The 24,380-nt window shown below is 37.3% G+C and overlaps 1 protein-coding gene across 4 annotated transcripts in view; it reads right to left on the bottom strand.

Annotated features, from left to right (window-relative positions):
- The window catches only part of LOC131033962 (uncharacterized), a 48,501-nt gene extending 24,702 nt beyond the window's left edge, over positions 1-23,799 (bottom strand). Inside the window, exons 1-2 of one of the 4 annotated variants that reach the window (XM_057965285.2) lie at positions 23,515-23,778; positions 23,144-23,418 (exon numbers count right to left, since the gene is read on the bottom strand). In XM_057965285.2, the coding sequence (XP_057821268.1) occupies positions 23,144-23,335 (192 nt within the window). In that variant the 5' untranslated portion in view covers positions 23,336-23,418; positions 23,515-23,778. Of the gene's footprint in view, positions 1-23,143 lie in introns of all 4 variants that reach the window. The other 3 variants (XM_057965286.2, XM_057965287.2, XM_057965283.2) reach the window with 3 other exon arrangements.
- Positions 23,800-24,380: the final 581 nt, after the last annotated feature.

Below are 24,380 nucleotides of genomic sequence, written 5' to 3'. Positions count from 1 at the left end.
CCTTTGATGAAATTCTAACTAAGTCTTGCTTTGACATCCTAGGATCATCTCCACAAGATTAGTGCGATCTTCTGAGGAAAGCTTCATGATGTTTAGATCACCGCTACAAGCATGGAGACTGTCAGGTTGATGCATATCAATGAAGAAGCGATAATTGAAGTTAAGCTTAAGCTGAATGATTCCAATTGACTACACAAGGCAAGTTTGCAATCAACAAACCGCTAGTAGTATGGATATACAAATTTCACCATTGATCATACAGATTTCTTCCATTCATCTAATAACATGAAATTAAACTTGAGAAGTATAGAGACCGTGCAAATTGTTGAATCGACCCATAGAATTCACCATTCCTTCAATGAAGTTTACAAGTCTTTTGCAACAATATCTTGGCAACAATCTTTGCCTTCTCTTTCTACTCTATTCTAACTATTTCCTACTCTCTGACTATTCACTATTAGCTAACTATTAACTATTAACCTTTACAAATGAGGAGCCAAGGCTTTATATAGAGAACCCTTTACAAACAGGCAGCTCTGATTGACTTAGAACCAATGGCTAGGATTACAAGATAGAAACCCTAATTAGGATTTGTTACAACAAACTTCCTTAGCCAATGAGAAAATTACATTCCAGGAGCGAGGACCAATAGGAAGCAGGGGTAGGTACACCGAAGTTTGTGCTGCCTCCGATAAATTAGGTACATTGAATCTAGTCATGCTGAGGTGGACCAATCCGACCGAAGGAATGATGACTAGGATGCCACCTTGTCTAACGTTTGTGACTTGGTTGATCCTTCTCTGTCTCTGAAATGATGTACTTCCTTTGCTTGATGAGGCTTCCTTATTGTCAAGTCTTCCTTCTCCAGTAGCATATCTCGCCCTCAAGTGCTGGCAAAGCCTTTCTTTGTCATCATGTGGTTCCTTAGTGTGGCGAAGTGAAGGTTTTGGCAACTTTCTTGAATACCTGTAGTTTCCAACGTTTCAAAACACCTTGAGTCCATCTTTGTGCTTTTGGAATGTCCTTGATGAGGATGGACTGGAATAGGTCGTCCAGGTCCAGGCTTGATCTTCTTTTATCTGCGAAATAAACCAAAGGATGATTAAGCACATATGACATATTCATTTCAACGTAGCATTTTCCACCTTAAATCATTAATGAGAAGACATCAAAATGGAATTTCCCTCAATATCCTCTCCAGGGACAAGCCCTATAAAAATTTCGCTCTGGACCCTTTGGAAGGGTTAGGAGCGAAATTTTCATTTTAGCTCAATCAGACCTCATTTTCAACATTACTTCACCAAGATCAAGTCATTCACCTCCAAAATTGCCAAGGAAAAGGTTTTGCTCAAGGACCTAGGCAAAATATTAGACCACTTAGGAATTTCACTTTGGACCCTTTGGAAGGGTCAGGAGCGAAATTTGCATTCTTGGCTCAAATTCTTCTCACTTTGTGACCATACTTGCTCAGATACATGTCTAAGGATGCCCTCAATCTCAACCAACACCAAGTTTGATGCAAAATTGGAGCAAAATGGAGTTTTTTTAAGGATTTCGCTCTGGACCCTTTGGAAGGGTCAAGAGCAAAATTTGCATTTTAGGACAACTTCTATCAGGTCTCTACTCCAAAATGCCTTCCAAAGCAAGCATACGCTATCCTTCTCTTCACCAAAGCCTAGGAATCCACAACTTGACCTTCATCATGAGAAAATTAGGTGAAATTGAGAATTTCCCTCTGGACCCTTTGGAAGGGTCAGGAGCAAAATTCTTGACTTGCTTGTTTTCCTTCACCAAGGTCTATCCTTTTCACTTTCTATACTTGGACTCTCATCTTTGGATCCCTCTCCCATACATGCAACACTTGCTTGACCCTCAAAATGGCTAGAAAGGAGAATTTAGCTAAAAATCATGGCCAGGGACAAGACCTATTTAGGATTTTGCCCTGGACCCTTTGGAAGGGTCAGGAGTGAAATCCTTGTCCTAGCTCAAAATCTTGGTCATTGGAGGCCACAATCCATTCCGAGGCATGCCTAGGGGTCCTTCCAAGCTCAATCTACCTTGATCCACACCTAGCTTGACACAAAAATGAAAGGAAAAGGTGGATTTAAGGTGGATTTTAGGAATTTCGCTCTGGACCCTTTGGAAGGGTCAAGAGCGAAATCCTTGTTCTTGCTCAATTCCTTCACATTTGTTGATTACTAGCAACTCAAAGTCATGCCCAAGCACATCTCCAATCCTAGTTCACCCTGCCCCACACTTGTCTTGGCATAAATTTGAGAGAAAAAAGAGGTTTTGGGGAATTTCGCTCTGGACCCTTTGGAAGGGTCAGGAGTGAAATTCACAGTCTAGGCTCGATATTTCATCTTTTCAACTCCAATCTTCTCTGGAAGGTAAAAATACATCACTCTTTACCCAAGGAACAAGGTTTGTAGCCTAAGCAAGGGAGCAAATGAGGTTTATAAAGAATTTCGCTCTGGACCCTTTGGATGGGTTAGGAGCGAAATTCATCCTTTAGGCAAAACCTTCATCTTTCAATGCTTTCAACCACTTCTCAAGGCAAGAACATATCAATCCACCTTCCAACATGCCTTAGAAACCAACACTTGGCCAAAACTAGGAAGGAAATGAGAGCTATGGGGATTTTCGCTCTAGACCCTTTGGAAGGGTCAAGAGCGAAATCCTCATTCTTGGTTAATTTTCCACTTCATTCATCCAATTCTTCCTCAAATATGATCAATTCAACTTCCTTCCACCCTAATCAAGGCAATCCACCATCAAACTAGCTTCAGACAAGGCCAACCCAGGGCTTAAGGCAAAAAAGAAGGTCAAATGGAGGATTTCGCTCTGGACCCTTTGGAAGGGTTAGGAGCGAAATTCTCCTTCCAGGTTGATTTCCATCATTTCATCGCCTCAAACCTCCTCTCCAAGGCAATATGCATCCAAGTCCTCCAAACTATGCCTTAGAAGTTCCAAACTTGGTCAAGTTAAAGAGCAAAATAGAGGAAATATGAATTTCGCTCTGAACCCTTTGGAAGGGTCAGGAGCGAAATTTACATTTTAGGCTCATTTTCACCTTTTTCCTCCCTTCTTTGGCTTGGATATAACTTATTAGGCCTCTCCTGATCATCCTCCAGTCCAAGTTAGCATTCACTTCAAGGTTTTGTGAAGAAAAAAGGGTCTCATACGAATTTCACTCTGGACCCTTTGGAGGGGTCAAGAGCGAAATTCCTCCTTATGCTCAAATCCTGACTTCATTTTCATATTCTTCACTCCAAATAAGTGTTTTGCCCTCAATAAGGCCTGGGAATGAGTTAGTTCCAAGTTTGGATCAAAGTAGAATGTCCTATAGAGGAATTTGCTCTAGACCCTTTGGAAGGGTGAGGAGCGAAATGGAAATTCGCTTTGGACCCTTTGGAAGGGTTAGGAGCGAAATTTGACATTTTGGTCTCTCCATCAAGATTCATATACGGAATATAACATTTAAGTATATGAAAGAAGTATTCCATATATATTGTCATGATGTTTGAGAGTGGTTTCGGACCTCCAGGAGTTATAATGCAAAATCTAGTTTTTGGAGGATTCTTCAATTTTCCAGACTTAGTCAAATTTCAAGATCAGGATGACATTCCAGACTTCATCACTCACCAATTTGACTTAACTCAAACCTTCAAAGATGATATTCACTCACCAAGCTTCATTGACCTCCTCAAACTCAAACAAGACACAATTAGCAACAAGAGCAAAACTTTGTCCTAAGCAAGACTTTCAAAGATGACCCTAACCCGGAGCATCCACTAACTCACCTTTAGCTAAAATAGAGCCTGCTATCTTAGTAATCCCTTTGGCAACACTCAGCATGCAAAGGTTAATAGACAAAACCCTAAAAGACCTAGAAACAAACCCCAGAAAGCAAAAAAGTAGGGGTCCCCATTTGCAATGGGGCGATGTGTGAATACGTCACAACAGTCCCCAAGAGTGGAAAATCCTACTCCATCTCGACTTTCACAAAAATCACATCGATTTGCAATAATTTCAATAATTTCAATAATTTTATCATTTTTGCTCAAAATTTCTAAGGCAAAGTGGAAATTTGATTTCTATGAGGGAAAACCGACTCAATAAGACAACTTAACATTTAGGACAGCCTTCTTGCAATTTGACAACTTTTGCATCCCTTGACGACATTTCCCCCTCACTAGCAAATACTAAAACTAGGCAACTATTGCCAAGCAAAGACAACCTAAGCAAAAACCTTCCTAAAAAGCGAAAAAGTGGGGGTCCCCATTGCAATGGGGCAATGTGTGAAAATGTCACAACGGGATCTATAATAGCTTACTTCATATCGCATAAACAATATGAAGATGTAGCATACCACCACGAGCGCTCCAATTTCACTAGTCTATTCTCCTGCAACAACTGTAAGTGTCATGCTGATTCAATATCACCAATATTGACCACCATTAACACTCAAGAGCAACCTATAGATGAGAATTGCTTCTTCGGCCAACAAAGTTTTCATCCTTTAGCACGTGAGATCTTCAAGGTTTTCATCATTTGACCTCCAATGAATTTGAGGATTTTTTTCCTTAAATCTATATTCTCAAATGCTATGGTTAAGAACAACTTTGGATTAGGGTTTTGGAATATTTCATACTAATCCTTTTGTTTTCCCTTTTGGTCCATTGTACGCCAAGAAAGGGCATCAAATCCCAACCATGGCCACCAACTCAAGACTGAAATGTGTCAAGACAACCCATACTAATTGAGCATCGTTTCTCCTTGAATCACACCTAAAATTATCTCCTTGTCTGCAAAAATGGGCTTGAGAGGCATAGAAATATGTCCCCTACAAACTACAACAATCCTTAGCAATTCTCTTTGGGTTTGGAACCTTAACTACCTCATTAATGGCAGCCCTTGTTGTCCCCTTCGTTTACACAATTGTGTGTCCACATGAACCCAAATTCTCATTTATTAAATGATACTTTTATGCCCATGAAAAACAATCTGGAAGATTTGTCATCCACCAAAGCATTAACGGCAGCCCAATCATGCTAGGAGGTGGGTAAATGAAAAATGCAAATAGGTGAGAGTTTCAAAGTTTGAGGATCATAGATAGCTTGTCACACATACCACTAATCGCAAAGCAAGTTTGAGTAGGAGGCATTCTAGCAACATCAAGTCCAAAACTCTGACAAAGAAAAGAAGAGTGAGGGATGTATGAAAGGTACACCTAGACGAAGAAATTTGATACTCTAACAAGGATAGAAAAGAAAGCGGACTTGGGGGGGAAAGTAATGACAAGAAGGGAGATTCCACAACTCAAACACCTTACATAGACTTAGAAAACTAAACATGCCTTCATACTTAGAAATGCCATTGATCTTAAGCAAATGCATAGGGAATGAAGGGCAAGAACATACGAAAATTTGACGCATTGGAGATAGAAAATGGGTGTTTGGACTATGACATAGATTATGGAAAAAGGGAACATGACAATAGAAGCCAATAGTTGGTCTTGGAATTCAAAGATTGGATTAGGAAGTAGACTCGATTCTTTATAAATGACATGAAGCCAAGAGGGGTCTAGAATTGGAAGACTAAAGTAGGCCTTAAAGAAGCAAAGGAGATGACTGCAACATTAATTTTACATTTTATCATTGCTTCAGAAAGTCAAATGCTGTAGCAGATAGATTAGCTAATAATGGAGTAACTAGTTATCTTTAATTAGAAACAAGAGACACTGCTCAATGGTGGGATAGTTGGATCGTTTGTTACAAAAGCACAGAGGTCAACTACAATAGCATATGTCATGAAACAATTACATAAATGCTAAAATAAATGAGGCAATTGAATATATTTGACATCAAAGATAAGAATTTTGGGGAGTCTGTTGAACATAATAGTGTTCCTGCTTCTGTCCCTTATACTCCCAAACTATTCAATTTCAAAAAGCTTGGCAAATCTAAATGTTTCTGAAGATAAAGTGATGATTTTGGGGACTGCACCTTTGGTTGCAAGCCAATGCATTGTTTCTGAGAAAATTACACACCAACATTGTGGCTTTGACAAATTGGGAGAAAAGAGTTTTCAAGGTTTTTTCTGGAGGTTTTGTGGATTCTAAAATTGTGATTCTCATTAAGGAAAAGCAGGTTGAAGCCAAGCAGGGGGTTGGTCAAGGGCAATGAAGATATCCTTGCATTCATTCCCTGCAATTGCGCTGTTGCTGTTGTTCTTTTCTGTAATCACTGCACAGTTAAATAGACATGATTGGCATCTATCTCGACATACAGGTTGTCATGGGCTAGTTTGGACCTTCAGATTTTGAGCTACTTGGAGCATCCTGCCTACCATTTTTGTCTTATTTAATATTATAAGTTTATAATAAGTCAAAGGTCTCTACAGGCAAGAATAATTTCTTATGGTTCTTTACGTCAAGGAAGTTTGTATTATCAATAATTGTGATTGATATCCCTACTTGTGCTTTGATGTAGTTAGTGCAATAAGGTGGTGAATGTTTTGGCTAATGTGGGCATCCAGCAACTCCTCTTCTCCACCAATATTAGTCACAATTCAGAGGAATGGGAAATCCCCCCTACCATTATTTCTGTGGATTCTTCTTCCCATTAAGCAATGTGTGTACCATATGGTTGTTCTTTGAGGTTAAAGTTATCTTCATTGATTTAAGGAGTGCAAAAAGGAAACAAGATCATTTTAGTATTTTACTAATGCAAGCATCAATCAGCTCACATTAAGTTAAGTATGTGCCAAATTTGTGTTCCCCTCCCTGGGAGGGAGTTTAGTATTAACTTTGGCCACTAAATTTGGAAGCAATTTGCCCAGTCTCTGGGGATCCTCCCTTGAGCAAAGGCCACATCATTTGATTGCAATGGATAATCTGCCCCATGTGTGGCATCTTTACAATAGGCAGACAACAGCCAGCATAAGGCATATGCACCCTCCAGATTTTTGTGAGTGCAAACAGTTCTAGCTCCCCCATTGTGTTTGGCATCCACTTGCAATGTTAGTAGACTTGCCATTTTGCAGGATCTTGCAGCTTGTTTTCTGGTTTTGACAAAGAGCAGCAGCAGCATGGTTTTCTTCAGGACACCTCATTAGAGTTTCTACATTGAGTTGCTCGCTAGAATTCTCACAATGATGGCACAGCTGTCAAGAGCAACATCTGCATGGCACACCAGTGATGCCAAAGTTCACCTTGTTTTCTGTGCAGCTAAGGGATCAGCATGGAGAGGACACAGTTATGTAGGAGCATAACACCCAGTTATGCAGGGAGTCTTCTTTAAGATTAAAACCTAGTTAACTATTTGAGAATTGAGTGAATTGTGGATGTCACGTAGACTCAACTACTTTGATTGGAAGGTATTAATTGTTAGACGAGGTTGCTTGATTAATAAGAATAAATGATTAATCAGTCAAAATGGGTATCGCTCCAGCAAGTTGTAAGCTTAACTTGGATTTACTTGACACCTCTTAGATTCTAAATACACCTATCTATTCAAAGGGCACATATTCTAATTTTAATTATGATACTGAAAAAGTCCCTTCACTAAAATTTCATTTCGTTGCAGTGTATTTCTTTTCTGATTTAATGAGAAGACAGTTGCAGGTTTGAAAGTTCAATTTTAATATCCCTTTTTAGAACATTGCTTATTTTTGCCTTAAGATAATATTTCAATTTCTAAAATGATAATTGTCTTTATATTTTTATAAAAATAAATTAAATAAAATCATGAGCTTGATTGTAATATTTAAATAATTCTAGTAATAATCTTAAATAGAATTTCTCCTATATTTTCTCCTAATTTGCAGCTATTTCCTTGAATGATTGTCCTTTAATTGCTGGTCAAATTATGAGTTTTCGTCCAATAACTTGATATGAGAAGTTAAAAGTTTTCGTCCTGTTGGTGTACGTTTTATCATATACCGAACACTTAGAATAAAATATCCAAGGATACTCTATCCTCTCCTGAACAAAATCACTACTTGTGCCCAGAGTGCGAGAAAGACCACAAGGCGACTCCAAGGTATGTGCGAACAAGCAACTTTAGTGGGATAGCTTCTTGGGTAGTGTATGCTGAAAATCTCAAGGGGGACTTACGCTTATCAGTTGTTATCATTCAATTGAACTTAGGTGGATTTAACAATTTATGCTCTATGTTTTGGATTTTTCGGTTTAGGACTTCAAAAAAAAGATAAAAAGGATGAGGGTTTAAGGATTCTCGGGTGCAATCTTCTAGGGTTGTGCTTAAGATTTTCACTTTCATGAATAATACCGACAATTGAACAATATTACTCAAACTAGAAGTTAAGCATCTGCATTTAAAAGCTTAGGCTAACTTTACACATCGAATGAAAATCATCCATCCAACAAAAGTATAAGCAAAATTTCACCAATCTAAACTATCAATCCTTCATTCATCTAGCAACTTCAAAGCAAATTACTTAGCTAATTTAATCTAAGTGTTGAAGGGATTATGCAACCATTTAGCAATAAAAAGACTTCAAAACAATGCTGATAACGAACTTTTTATTACTCAAATAGCTCTACGCAACAATTTCATAAATCTCTCCAAAATAATGAAATGGGAGAGTGGGTTTATATAGAGTTTTGAAAACAGGATGAAAGGTCGAGATCAATCTAAGATCAAAGATCAAGATTAAGACAACCTAACCCTAGATAAAGTTTCCTAAAACAAGATACAAGATCAATTGCAAATGGGATAAGTGTCACAAGATGCTATTTTTTAGGATTGCACCCCTTTCTTCTGACATTCAATGAATTTGGAGACAATTTGGTCCACTTCCTCCATGGTGACATGTGGCAACATGTTGATCCTGAACTCTAATCCTTCCAAGTCATCTGCACTTAGAGCAAAAGAGATCTCCCACTCTAATTCTTGCTTCTGAAAGGCATCTTTGATGGACAGGAGGTTCGATGCCTTAGCCAATTTACTTTTCAAGACTGGTTCTGTGATGGCAAAGAAGATGTCTTGAACTTTGACCTTCAAATTCTCTAATTGCATATCACTTTCCCGGAAAGTCTCCTTCCCAAGCATCTTTGTAACTACAAGGAAGATCTTGTCCTAAATTGCCCTTATATGTCCTTCTATTCTATCAACATCAACTTTCACCTTTTCCAAGACCTCATTCTGTGCAACCAGCGTCCAGTGCCAACTGACGAAGTCATAGGCAGCCCCTGCTTCAATTACATTTTGATCAACCAACTCTTGAGATGAGATTCCTATCAGTTCTCTAAGGCGTGGAATGATTCTATCCTGGACATCCTAGAAGTCAACCCACATTTCTATCGTGTTCGCGATCCTGGAAAGCAAAGAAGAAGTTTGTTCATATGCTGATGATATTCCTTCTATAAACTTGGCTGCTTCTTCTCTTATACTTTCCATCCAATCTCTAGTTTCTCTGATTGTTACTGCATCTTCCTCGGAAATTTTGACTACCTACTGTGAATCCAAAAGTGGGAGAGCCTCTAGATTGGCTTGATCAAGAGGCTTAGTAGTCAAATGCTGAATATATTCTTTTAAGCCCTCAACTTTTCTCTTATGCTCATTCTTCTTTTGTGTCTCTTTATCCAGCTTTGCCTTCATGGAAACAACTGAATTGTCTAAGTCCTCTTTTACTTGGGTCTTTGTGCTTGGTCCCAAGTCAAAGATATAAATTTCATACTCATGAGGAGTGATGTCTCCCTTTGCTTTGTTCACCTTAGGCACAGCTATCTGCACTGTACGGTTGTCTGTCTCATCCCTTTGGATGGTGGAAAATCTTTTGGCTGGTTTCTTCACTGCAACCTTTTCTAGTCTGGCCAGGAAATTTGTCATGTCATCCTCTTCCATATCCTCTATTTTTGGTGTCTTTAGTTTCAATCTTTCTTTCAACCAATCAGGAATGGTGGGCTGCTCAATGCCTTCCATCTCCTAATTGTCCTTTTCACGTCCAATACCTCGAAGGGCAGAAATCATCCCTTCTTGGAATTCTCCTCCTTCCATTTCGTTTTCTGATTCTAGAATTTCTATGCAGGTAGGAGATGGTGGCTGTTCATTTTCCTCGTGGACTGATTCTACATTCTCCTCATGAATTGAAGAAGGAATGTCTATTTTTGCCAATGACTCGTCAATAGTTAATATATATCTTTCATTCTTAGATGTGGCAGAACGAGATGGTTCCACCCTTTGCTTCTTCTGAGCAGGCTCTTCATTCACAGCTGCTTTCCCCTTTCTTTTAGCACTAACACTCTGAGTTGCTTCTTCATTTGAGGGGTATCCTTCTGCTTCTCCCATTAGATCATAGGTCAAGGCTATATTTCTCCACTTCAATTTGTGACACTATTGTTCGACCCACCACCTGGAATATTTCATGACTGGCCACATTAGGGTGGTTAAGTCTGCATCCTCTAGCTCTGACCACTTGATAGGAGGAAGGGGTGCATGCTCATCAAAACCGAGTTGAGTATGCTCTTCGTTATCTTCCAACTGATCTGGCACAATGAAAGGTCCAGTCATCCTGATCAGCCTTACTGGCAACCTAGAACACATCCTTTTCCTAATATCAAACTCATCTACTGCATTGGCCCAAAAATCTTCTATTTCTACCCTGTGTTTGTATCTTTTCTCCATTTGTCGATCTAATGTTGTTATGAGGATTATAATTTGTTTGAGACTGATAGAATGTGAAAGGATACCACTGCATCTCTAGCCTAGTACTTTCAGCTGCTTGTGTTGTCGAACAAGATTCTTCTATGTTTCCAATGATGAATGGGAAGGATATAGTTGTCTTTTGCCTTATTCTTTTGAAGTTTTGATATGTCTCTAGCTGCCTAAGAACTTCAAGCGGGAGTATCCTGTTAGTTGGGTACATTGGCAGTTTATAAGAACGTTCTTCAAAGCCTTGGACTCTTATGTATGTGAACTTTGGAAACTAGATAAACCAGGATCCATACCGGGTGATCAAACTTTTAGCTTCAAGAGACAATCTTTGGTGAGTTCCTCCTTGCAACGTCCTTCTAATATACATTAGGAATGCATCATGTGCTTGATAGCTCTTCTTCTTAAGTTGTAGCTGCGGGTAGCAATCAAAGGACCGGGATTCATTTTCTCCATTGCCCACTATGCCTCTACAAATTAGTCCAGAATATCTATAGGTTGCAGCTAGCAGGTAGACTATGTAAGAACTCATGTAGAATGATTTTGTCTTCTCCAAATTTATCAATTGCTCATGAAGGTTATTGCTGATTATGTAAGACCAATTAAACATCCTGACTCCTGAGGTGATCTCGTCCATGAAGTAATACATCCATGTTTCGAATGGTGTACCCTTAGGGCTGCCCATTAGTCTATTCGGCAGCAAGATAATGTCACAATCCTCCTTTAAGTAAGGGCGCAGCAGGACCTTAGGTACTTTCCCTTGGGGTCTCTTCTCCAACCATGATTTGTTTACATTGGCTGCACAGAGCTCAAAGCATCATAAATCTTCTTAGTATCCTCTTTTGTCTTGTAGGTGGTCTTATTATATTTTGGAATTCCAAATGTTTCTTGGATGGACAGCTCTGAAAGGTTGGCTAAAACCCTGCCATCAGGTGCAACGATTTCTCTTGATTGTGCATTGTAGTGCCTAGCACATTCAACCATTAGCTCAGCACATTGCTTGGCGAGAGGAAACATTGCTGCCTAGACGATACCATTCCTCATCATCCGACAGGCTATGGGTGTTGGTAGGTGTCCATCAAGACCATAGATTCTCTTTTTGAACTCTTCCAAGTCAACATGTCCAAGGTCAGTATCTGTGACATTCTTCCATTTAGACATGATCTTAGATTCCATCTGCTTCCCTTTGCTAGCAAACTTCATTGATGCTTCTTGAATGATGTTTCTTGCAAAACACATGAAAACTTAATATTATTTTCAGATTTTAATTCTGATTTCTAATCCTTTTTCCTAAAATTTCACTTTCAGCCTTGATAAATGGTTAAGTTTTTGTGAAAAAGCGGATTGAAAGTGAAGGGTTTGGCCAAGAAATTGATAAAATTGAGGAAAATATAACAGAAAGAGAAGGAAATTTAGTCAGATTGAGTTTTTGAATCCTCTTTATGACTGAAATTTACCTCTGATAGAGAAAATACTTAATTTTTTGACCTCTAATACTTAGAAGATTTTTACTTCTTGAAAATCAAAAATTCACAAACTTGAGAGAAAACTTCTTTTCAGTTGTTCTCTGAATTCTCAACTTGAATAATGAGTTGTGGGAGTGAATTAGTTGAGAATATATAGAGTTTAAGATTCTTTAGAAGATTTATTTTGTTTGAGTCTTTCCAAAATGGAAAGTTTTATTTTCCTCTCAAAAAAAATTTCTCATCAAAGAACCTTCTAGCACTTTCTAGAAATCTTGGATTTTGAAAATTCTGTAAGTGTTAAAAAAAATTAATTTTGGAAAAATAATTTTAAAAAAAATTCATTTCATGTGACAAATTTATTTTCCAAAATGCTGGTCTGATTTCATGTGAATTTGTTGATCAGAATTTTGTCTTCTTGGTATGGCAAATTAATTGTCTTCACATTTAATGGATCAAATTTTAGGTCTCTAGCTAGGTATCTTCACATATTCGACTTATGCCTAGATGAATCAATTTGTGTCAAGGGTTTGATCAATCATGCAAGGGTTTGGACATTTTCTTCATGCCTTAGGGTTTGAGTTTTTTGGAAGGAATTTGTTTCAATTTGTACTTCTTATGCCGTGGCATGCTTCACGTCAACTGGATAATCATCTTTCTTTAACTTTCTTTTCCCTTAGGCTAACTTGAATCTTGTTTGTTTTGTTCAATTCATGTCTATGATCAGATTTTGGAAGGTTTTCTGGACAATCATCCTTTGGTGGATCTCCATGCTTTATAAGAAAACTTTCAATATGTTATCCTTTAAAACCCTAGGTAGGAGTTTGATTAATCGTATGCCATCTTTATTGACTGCAGATCGGATTTTAGTAGGATCTGGACATCATTCCCCATGTCTTGATGAGTTTGGAAAGATTTTGGACAGTCATATGTCTTCTTGTCATAATGGGCATGTGTGTTTGGAAGTTATCTTATCATTGTGCTTGCTGTTCATGGTGAATTTCAGTGATGATCAGACAGTTTGTCTTGCTTTCTACCATGTCTTTTGTCTAGGTTTACTTGATACTTTGTGTGATGCTTTATTGCTCAACCCTAGGCGGACTTGGATGAAAATGTTCCATGCTTTGTAAGACCGATTTTATGCTTGAATCCCTTCTTCCTGGAGGAGTTTACATGCCTTGGACAGGTTTGTATTTGCTTGGAAGATCATTTAGGAGACTGTCAAAACATGTGCAGATTTGAATAATCTCTCCTTTCCATGGTGAATTTTGGAGATTCAGAATATGACAAGAGGAAGATGCTCTATTGTCATATCAGCAAACCTTTAATCTGCTGTCAATGGTGAATTTGGAGGATTTTTGGTGTGTCGAACTTCTCAATTGCTTCTTCAAAACCCTTGGAATTCTTTGCTTCTTATCTTCATGGCAGATTCTGTCTAAAATCAAGTTCTTCCATGCTTGGAGCTGCTTGTTTTGATCATCCTTAGCGAATTTTAGATATAAGCTTATGCTCTTCTCATAGCATACGAACCTTTCTTGGCAATAAAGAAGTTTCAATGAAGCACAACCAGGTTTTATAGATGATAGACGATTTCTAAAAACTTTGTGCTTTATTCCATCCTTGAGAAGTTCGAACTCTTTGCTTGGCAAATAAAGAATTAAAACCTTGTCTTATAGCTTCTTAGGTGGTTTCTAGAAGCTTTTAATTTTGGGAAAGTTTTATTGTTTTACTCTATCCTTAAGGAATTCGAACTTAGAAGAATTCTTATTGGTCTTCAAAGGACATGTCAATATGCTTTATTTGCTTCAGTCTTTCCTCAATTTTGGCAAATCTTAGAAGCTTCTATCATGCAAATCATAAAAAGCTTTATCTGCTTTCTTTTATCTCTTTGCCTTCTCATAGAGTGCGAACTTAAAGAGCATCTAGAATGTGAGTTTTAGAGGGAAAGCTTTATTTATTTTATTGTTTTATTGCTTTCCTCTTGAAAATTCAAACTCTTTACTTTGTTCTGGAAGAAATCCATTCAATCCTTGCAAATTTAGAAAGTTTCTCAAACATGTTACTTGCTTCTAGAAGGCGAACTTGGGAAATATCTTTATTTATTTTATTGCCATGTAATATTTCCACTTCAAACTTCAAGCGGACCCCATGCCATGTCATTGCTTTATTGCCAACTTCTCAACTTTGTCATCCTTCTCTTTGTCAAGTAACTTTTAATTTGCCATGTCATCAACACATTATTGCCAGCTTGGAAGACTTCCTAGGCAAACTTTATACATGTTACGCCAACTTCAATTTTGCCTAGGCGGACCCTACATTGCCTTGGACATTCTTTCTTAGCCTTGGCGGACTTCCACAACCTTCTTCCAACTTTGCATGGGCGGACTTGAAGAGATATATGCCAAGGGCGGATTTTGAAGGTTCTTTGACATGTGAATGTTTTCCTTAGGAAGGGCAGACTTGAAGAAATGTTGGACATTGTCACTTAGGCGGACTTTATGTTCCTTGTACCATGCTTTATCAAGGCGAAATTTTAAATTGTGCTTGCCTTCGACAAGGGCAAACTTTGAGGTTCCCCTTCCATACTTCCCTAGGTGGACTTTGGGGTTCCCTTGCCATGTTCCCTTGTGACATGCTTTATCAAGGCGGACCTAGAAGTGCATGACATGTATGTCAATAAAACTTAATAAAAGATAATTGAAAGATAATAAACAATAATAAAACTTAATAAAAGATAATTGAAAGATTAATAATAAAGAATAATAATCTAAAATTTTCATAAATTAAACTTCAAAATTAAAATTAACCTTAATAAATTAATCAAATTTAAAAGATGAATCCTAATCATTTTTTTAAATGGGAGGAAAAGTTAAAAAACCGTAAAAATTTGATAAAATTATAAAATAGCATAACTTGAATACTATTCCCCAACTTGTAAAAGTCAATGCATTCCAATGGTGAGAAAACAAATTTGGACAAGGAGCAAGAAGAACAAGGGAAAGAGAAACTTTGGAGAAATAGCGATCAATGTAGTGCCAATTGATCACAAATGAATGAGAAAACTGCATGAGAAATCTTAACCATCTCTCAATGTCAATTCAGTTTAGTTGCACAAGATCATTATATACTAGGAGTTAACCTGTGACGGGAATACAACATCCAAACTATATCTAGGCCCAAATGTTAAATTGCCCAATGTGTTTGACCTCATTCCCTTAATGGATTTGCCCATAACATCTCTCCAATTTGGAATAGTATGACTACAGCTGTGAAATAGTCCAAGTTTCCAAACTCAAGTTTCTGGAAATCAATGAACTGAGAAGATAAACAGAAAGGCCCTCTCACATGACCTCAAGATTTGACTGAGAAGCAAAAAAGTTTCACTTTGGAACTTTCTTCAATTCAATTCATAAAAACTGCAGCTTCAGATATTAAAGATCAGCATTGTTGGGGCTGAAGAGGTTCAGTTTCTTCAACAATTGTTAGCAGGGTTCTTCATCAAGTTGCAAGGAACAGACGTAGCCATGAAGGATCAGAAGTTACAGAGAATAATCAACAAGTAGCACGGAAACAGAAACCTACCGATGACAGTTTCCAGTGCAGTACTACTAGGCATGACATGGCATATGTATTAGAATATTTAATTATATTTTAGTCACCTATATTTAGTTCCTTGTTTAATAGTTATTTAGCTTTTTAGTTAATTAGCTTTTAAGCTTTTATTTAGCATTTAGATTTTTCTTTTTAGTTAATTAGCTTTTAAGCTTTATTTAGCGTTTAGCTTTTTAGTAGTTCACTTTAAACAACTTGTTCTTAATTTAGAACGTCGTCTTGTAATCTCTATATATACGCTCGTATATTGTTGAATACATTATCTGATTATTGAATCATTCATTCAATTTATTTTTCATGCTATCAGAGTGGGTCGATGGGATTTTTTAAAATTTGGCGAATTTTTTAATAAAAAATCATGGCCTTCTTTCTGGAATATTTTCCAGATTTTTTTTAATTTTAAAAAAAAAAAAAACGATTTTGCTTTTTTGAAGGCTTTTTTTAGGGTTTTGAGGGTTTCTGGTTCGTGGGCGAATTTCTTTGTGCTGGGCAGTAGTTCATGTTTTTTTTTAGCGTTCTGGAGATTTTCGGGCCTGCAACCTGGAGATTTTTTTTGCAGATTGAAAATTTTCCTAGGGTTTCTGCAATTTTCGACTAGGGTTTTGACCCTTCAGTTCAAGTCAAAATTTTATTCTGGTTGCACATTCTTGATGGATTTTTCGAGACCTCAACTGGGTCGTCGTCAGATTTTTCTACGTGCATCGTTTTCCATGCCTCAATTTTTGAGCCATCGGATCTGTATTCTGATTTTAGATTCTTGGTGGGTTTTTCGAGATCTTTTATGGGTTGATCTCAGATTTTTCTTGTTGCCTCGTTTTCCGTGCCTCAAATTTTGTGCCAGCAAATTTGCCTTGGAATTTAAAAACAATTCACAATTTCTGCTAATTCTATGGGCACTGTTTATTCTGTACATCCGCCCTAGGGTTTCTGCCCTATTTTTTTTTTGCATTTTTTTTGGAAAAAATCGTTAATATTTTTCTTTTTTTTTTTACAAAAAAAAATCAGAGGTAATTTTTTTATTTTCTGCAAGTTATTATTTTTTTCTAATTATTTTCAGGAAAAAATTCAGATTTTAAGTTTGCAGAAAATTTTAATTTATGGGATTCTTCCAAACCTCGAAATTTGTGCTTTGGAATTCGCTCCAGAATTCTCCTCCAGGGTTTCAGATTTTTTGTGCAGCTGCTTCTCTATTCTGATTTTTGAATCAGATTCTTTTGTCTCATGCTTTCACTAGGTTGACCTCGTTCAACCTCCATTTTTGTGATGGCATCTTTGACCAACATCATGTTGGAACACAGTCAGAAGTTCAACAGCTACCACAACACCTGGAAACAGTGCATGTTCACGATATCTGAATATCGTTGCCTTGATCAGATTGATTTAGGCCAGACCTCGTCTTACAGGTCCCAGGGTTTTCACGATTTTTTCCTGAAAAATTGTCTGTCAGTTTTCTGATTTTTTCCACAAAAAATCATGGGAGGGTTTTCACGATTTTTCCTCAAAAATTGTTCGCAAGGTTTATAATTTTCCCCTTAAAATTATCTCATCTGTAATCCGGGATATTCGCGTAAGATTTTAGTTATTTGGGTTTTACCCTTTTTTTCCACAAAAACGATGATTTGTAACCTCAGATTTCTTGGTTTTTCGATTTTCTCCTCAAAATCGTAATTTCTCTTTTCGAGGGTTCCTATTTCAGGGTTTGACAGTTTTTTCCTCAAAATTGTGCTTTGTTGCAATTAGTTTGGGTCGCACCTGCCAGGGCGAACATCTGCAACCGTGGCATCTTGCAGTCAATTTTGGAGTTGATACTCTTCTGCAAAAGGGTTTGCCGATTTTCCTCAAAATCATGGTTTTAGTTTTCAGTTTGGTTACCCAACGTTAGGTTGGATGGATTCTGGTATTCTTGGTCATTAACACTTTTCAGATCCAGGGAGGGTCTCCACTGCAGCAGAGTGTTCTTTTCATTTGTGATCAAAAGACCTGCAATGTCTTCTGTAGGGTAGTTAGTAGATAGAATGACCATTAAGGGAGGGTAATAGAATATTTAATTATATTTTAGTCACCTATATTTAGTTCCTTGTTTAATAGTCATTTAGCTTTTTAGTTAATTAGCTTTTAAGCTTTATTTAGCATTTAGCTTTTTCTTTTTAGTTAATTAGCTTTTAAGCTTTATTTAGCGTTTAGCTTTTTAGTAGTTCACTTTAAACGACTTGTTCTTAATTTAGAACGTCGTCTTGTAATCTCTATATATACGCTCGTATATTGTTGAATACATTATCCGATTATTGAATCAGTCATTGTAATGAAGAATGTACTAATGATTGATAAATATATTAAAAGAGAAAAGTGTTATGAGTTAATGTGTATATCCCCTTTCTTTCTGTTTAAGTGTTATTAAAGGACAGTAATCTATTTAATTCCTCTTGAAGTTTAGCTTTAACCAAGCTTCAACGTTCTAACATAAAAGCTCAGCAACCTTTACTAATTTTTATGCAACAACAGTTTTCAAGGCTAAATATTCGGTGACATCTTCCACCATGGACTAAACAGGCATATTCAGCCAGATTTGGGGCAATGTATTTACAGAAATTGTCTGAAGTCTCTGCTTTCCTTTAGTAATCAAGGCTTACAATTCAATGACATCATCAACCATGGACGGAAAAGACATTCAGGCAGATTTGAGTTCATATAATTTGTCCTGAAATCTCTGAAATCCTTTTGTTGATCTACCAAGATACATTTTGAAGCAATGAAGACCTCAAAATACAAGGTTTTCAAGGTCCTCCCAATCATAATGACAAGACAGAAACAGTAAAGTGCCTGTTTATATATTGCCCTCATTCTTCTCAAAGATTTTTTCTCTCAGATCTGTTGAGCAAGCACCCCATCTTTAGCATCTTCTAAGAAATTCTTAAACTAATCTGATGTGAGAAATTCTAGCCAAAGTCTAATTTACTATTCTTTCTTCGTCCTTTAGAGCCTATGGCTTGAGAGGAACCACTCCATCTTCAAACACATTTTGAGTATTAGTTATAGAACAGGATTTGGGGAAATATTGATGAGACAATACAATCACATTAACAGCATGGTGTGAACAATTTACAGGTGGGGATTATGTCCACTACCCAGATCTGGAAAAATAAAATACAGGTGGTTAATTAATGCCCCCTTCGTACATAATCTCCACTGAGTCCTTTTTCTCGAGCTTGATTTTGACACAAACTCAAAAATAACATGCCTCGTGTTGACATTAGAGCCATCATCAAAGGTCATTGAGAGATCCACATAAAAACCTATGCTTCAAGCATTGATGAAGCAACCAAGAAGGACGTTGAAACTGAATTGACATTGATATCGGGCATATAAGATGAAATGTGCTATTACCAAAGTACTCTAAAGCTTGATGACTCTAATCAGAAAATACCAAAGGCAGCAAACTGTAAAGAACTGATTAATTCACACAATACCAGACAGGACATACTCTCTTTTACCAGTCTTTCTGCAGTCTGCTTTAACCATGTACAAAGATGAGCAAATTCTGTTGCCAACTTCCTAACCAATGTCACCATACAAAACACGTTCAGTACACCTGCAACTGGCTGCATGGGTATTGCTGCATAGTACAAGCTACTCAGGCCTATAGTAACCAAGTATAACTTGCTAACAAAAACATCTGGTGCAGCATGTGGCATATTCTTGCTACAGAATCCTTAACAATCAAGGCACACTTCCCTCATCTTTTAACTTTCAAGTTCCTTATGAATTTTCTTCCCAAATCATTCTGCTGAATTGTGATATCTATAGTAACAGACTTCAACACTACTGCTATATTTTCATCTAAATTTATCATGTCATCCAACACAGTAGTGCATTCTGCAAAAACATTATATTACAGATATTCATCTGCACAATATGCAATGTCAGTCGTTACAGAAATATTAATTTTCTAATTTTTGCAATCGAAGGAAAAATTTAACATTGATTTAGATGAAAGCTGCACCTATAAAAAAAAGTTTTAATTAAAAGAATTATTCGATTTTAACTATCATCATCCAAATTCCCATTAAAGAATCAAGATTAGTCAATATTGATAGGAAGAGGGTAACTTGTAAGGTGGTGCCCCCCATCTCAGCCCCGATGGAAGCTGAGTTTTGATGGGGTCTACGAATGAATGAATCACTCGAGATGCATAGGGAATGTCAGTCATCAACTTTTGTTGCTCATCGTGTGAGAAACAACAAAGCAGAGGCCTGGGCCTTAGTGGAAGGTTTGTGGCTAGCTCTTGAACTTCTGATTCTGGAAAATGAAGGAGACTCCCAACTGGTTGTTTCTGCAATGAGTATGTATCTATCCACATGATAAATTGAATAGCTTAATACTTGAAGAAAAGGAGATGATCATGAATATTCTGAGCTTGATAGAGCTGCGAACATTTTGGCCAACTTCATGATGGACCAAGACACCTTTTCCTCAAATGCGAGCTCTAAGGCAAATGATGTCAGGGTTGTCAGACTTTGAAAAAGTCTGCTCCCTCCCTAAAGGGAAAGACAGGCCCCCAAAATATTTTTGTTTAAATACTTTGAAGTGATTTTTGTCAACCAAATAAGAATATGATAGCTGGTGCAGCCAAGTATTAAGCCAAGCAATCTCTTTGCCACTCAACAAGGGAAATCTCTGCAAAGAAAGAATTTATAAAAGCATATCATCTTCCTCCAAGATTTTCCCCCCCTTCTCTGTGTAGTGTTGTCATTCCAGTACCCTACACTGCTCGTTGGAAATGGCTTGATAGTTTCTATTGTAGTACAAGACCCCATTTGGTGAAAAGATTTCATCTTGTTGGACGAAAGTGGTTTTGCAGTCACCAAAGGTATTGACTTGGGTCTATTTCAGATGCATTGGGCCTTGATGAATATGAGGGCAGGTGTAAGATCAAAAGATAAATTCACCAGTGGTTGATGCTTTCATCAGGAACTTAACTGTAGAGGTTGAAAATTGGATGATTTGTATGCAGCATCCAAATTATGTCATACAGGGTATCTATCTCCCTCACTCAGCCAAGTTGAAGCTTTTGTGGGAGTTAACGGACAAAGGATCTTCTACTGGATAGGGCTTTGCAGAGAAGTCATTAGTGGACTAGGGTAAATTGATGACCCTCAACCTAGAGAAAGAGCCTCTCTTCCTACTTCTTCAGCCATCAGTTGATTGTCCTTAAGCAAAGCTTTGAAGCATTTAAGGACCATTACTTTTAATTTCTGGAGTTCATTAACAGCAGGAAGATTGTGATCAGGGATCTGGGTGCTCTCAACACTTTTTGCAGTGGAGAAAAACTGGTCTTCTACCAACTCCTAATCCTTTTCCCTCCCTGACTCCTCTTCCTCAACCTGTTGCTCCTAGACTCCTAGTCCAACAGCTATGTACGGTTCATCTGATGATGTTTGTGAAGGTGTGCATTCTAGGTATGCAAGGAGGACTTCAGGACCAGTTTCTGAGTAGTTACTGTTGCAGCTTTGCAAGGCAGATTGCCGACATGTTGGAAGTGAGAGGAAACATGATCAAATGAAAGAAATGAAATTTTTGAGCTCTTCTCTACTTCTGTCGGTTGTAACCTCCTGTTGACCCTAATGGAGGTACTGGGAAGCTCGAGGTAACATAATGGTCACAGGCAAAATGCAGGTAACCAATGCCATGGCTATGCGAGTAGAAGTTGAGCAAGACAGGCTGATGATGGGGCTGCTGATAGAGATGATGCATCTTCAGTTCCAGAAAAGCTTTAGCTGTTTATGCTGCTGGTATGTCTCAGCTGGAGTTCTAAAAGAAACAGTTTTCATCCACCTTGTGTATGGATTTTTTGTGTAGTAAGGCTCTTGGTCCTCCTCTCAATTTAGTAATCTCGATATGCATTGGTTAGCACATGTGTCCAAGCTATATAGTTAAGCTATGGCCGATCGGAAGACAGGATGCATGTTGAATGTTTATCTTTTGCTTAAGGGTGAGGGATCTCAAATAATATCCCTCTTTTATTGATCAAAACAAACCTAACATCATACAAAAACAAATCACTCAAGTTTATAGTTCAAAGATGTATTAAAGCTAGAAATGATGGTTACACTTACAGTCTATAAGTAACAAACAATGTAGACTTGACAACAACCTTAATTCCTACACATTTTTCAATTTCATCTTAAGTCATCTTTCAGTTATAGCATGAAACAAACAGCAGAAAAACACCAAACCATTGATACAGAAATGCACCAAAATTCAATCAAACATTGCATTAAACTGTACTCCCCAGTAATACCAAATGAACTCACCTACTTAATGCAGTCTGCAGAAGATAGGGTGTTGAACAATATGACCTTAAAGGTAATCATCTGGTATTCTGTAGCAGAGTCATGTATTTGATGGGTTTTTAAAATGTTCAATGTTAAAATTAGGTCAAGTATCACCGCCCCAAGGACAAGACCAAGTACAAGTCCTGGTGACATTGCCGAAGAAATGACACACGGAAATGGCACCTAAGTCAAAGGCTATCCTCCAAAGAAAATATACTAATAGATAAATGTGAAAACACCCAATTACACTAGAAATGAACAAGATACATAATTTCCTGCAAACCACGATATGAGAACCAAATCCTTGACCCCAAAAAAGCTTGCAATTTCCATTAGATGCTGCATTGGACTGTAAACACAATAATATCTAATCAACCTACCCAATCAACACCTAAGTCAATTGTGTCCATGGGGTGAGTGATAGATCATGGGTGATATCATACCAAATTCCCTGGGTCAAATAGCCAGGAGACATGTAAATACTAATTATTGAAAAAATTTACCATCTCTTATCTATGGTGTATACCTGTGTGCAAGAAAGAAAATTTCAAGTGATGAAAATTCTTTTCCAAGTATAAAATAGGGAATTATACATGTTGCAGACGAATTATAAGACAACGATCTAATTTAGTACCTACACACCCATATTTGGCGATTTTGACAAATTTTATGTGCATTCTACACGAATATATTGAGGATAGTTTTTCAAAAAGTTGCTGGAGAGCAAATATATTTTTTATAGAATTTTGCCATTAAAAAAACGGTTGACCAAAAATAGCCCATAAAGTAACCAGGGAAATAACAGGTGCAGGACCCTCCATCATAACAAATAAGGCAAAAATTATCCCGCAAAGAGGAATTTACAAATTAAAACTGAGACACACAACGATGGTATATATGGTCAAGGTTATCGCGCAAAAAGGACTTAACGAATAAAACATAAAGCCCTAAATTTTATTTTCCAGTAAACCCTAACTTGATTATATCTTTATGCACGCCTAATATTAGAGTTTTAATTTAATTCTAAACATAGACAAAGGGTTTGTGCGTGACTCACCTCAAACCTTATATTTTTATACACGAGTTCTTCAACGTTACTCCCCACAGTAGGATGTGTAACCACCACTTCCCCGAGGTGCAGCTTATACAGAGTCGTCGTTTTCCCCGCGTTGTCTAGCCCCACCACCACGATTTTATATTCCTTTGAGGGGAAAAGCATGAACCATAGCCTGGAAATCACAGCCCCCATTTGTGTCTAAACCTAACCAGGTGACCACTGACCTCGATTGAAGGTGCAAGCTCCCAAACCCTAAATAAATAACGCTGTCAGATCTGCAGGTCACAAACACCGTTTGATTTAATTTTCGCAAAAAGAAATCCAATTGTTTTCTTTGTTTGAAAAAAATTGCCGGTTTAACTTCGACCTACAATTTGGTGTTCTGAAACAATCAAATTGTTTTAAGGAAAAACTGACATTTCCAAGATGCTATTTAGACTTTCTGTAAAGGCGGGGCGATTTTAGAAATACGTTAGCGTGTGTTCGTCGATCCTGCACTTTAAAATTTAGCGTGCCTTTGCAGAACTGTTCCAGTTGAAAAAGGTATGCTTATTATTATTTAAAAGATAGGGCAGTAGGAGAGATTCGATCCTTAGACCACTTCTCTCCTTTATGGATTTGACAGTCAGCAAAATCTCTTTTCAAGGATCAACTTACGAGTACATGACGAAGCCCATAGAATGATACCCTAGAATATTGCTTTCGATATTTATTTTTTCTAATTCGAAATACTTTATGCAAAATGAACCAATCATATTATTTACTCTTCTTCCTTAGGAAGGTGAGTACTCGCTAGTGTGTATGTATGTATGTTAGTCAGTCATAAGGTCCGAATACGAATTCGGCAAAAATGAAATTCAACTAGGGGAAGAGTACCAATAGCTGAAATAGTACCAATAACCATCACCTTAATACCATGTTGACCTCCCAAAAACATTAAAAAAAAATGGTCAGTACATAAATAAAAAAATACCAGTAAATATTTATTTTAACACCAATACATGTTCACAAATGAATTAGTAGTTGAAAACCAAAAAGTAAAAAAAATAAACAACTACTGGTACATTTCCTATTTTAATACAAAACATCTTGCACAAATAATAAACACTTTTTATTTTTTTAAAAACTTAATGTTTACATTTGCCACTTTATGCAAGTGGCTTAAGAGTACAAATGTACTCCAATTACAATTACATATGCACAGCGATTGGTGCATTACATGACATAAAAACAATCA

The sequence above is a fragment of the Cryptomeria japonica genome, chromosome 7, assembly GCF_030272615.1.
Source record: "Cryptomeria japonica chromosome 7, Sugi_1.0, whole genome shotgun sequence".
Classification (NCBI taxonomy): Eukaryota; Viridiplantae; Streptophyta; class Pinopsida; order Cupressales; family Cupressaceae; genus Cryptomeria; species Cryptomeria japonica.
Note: the sequence above shows the minus strand (reverse complement) of the source record. Positions and strands in the feature narration are given on the sequence as shown.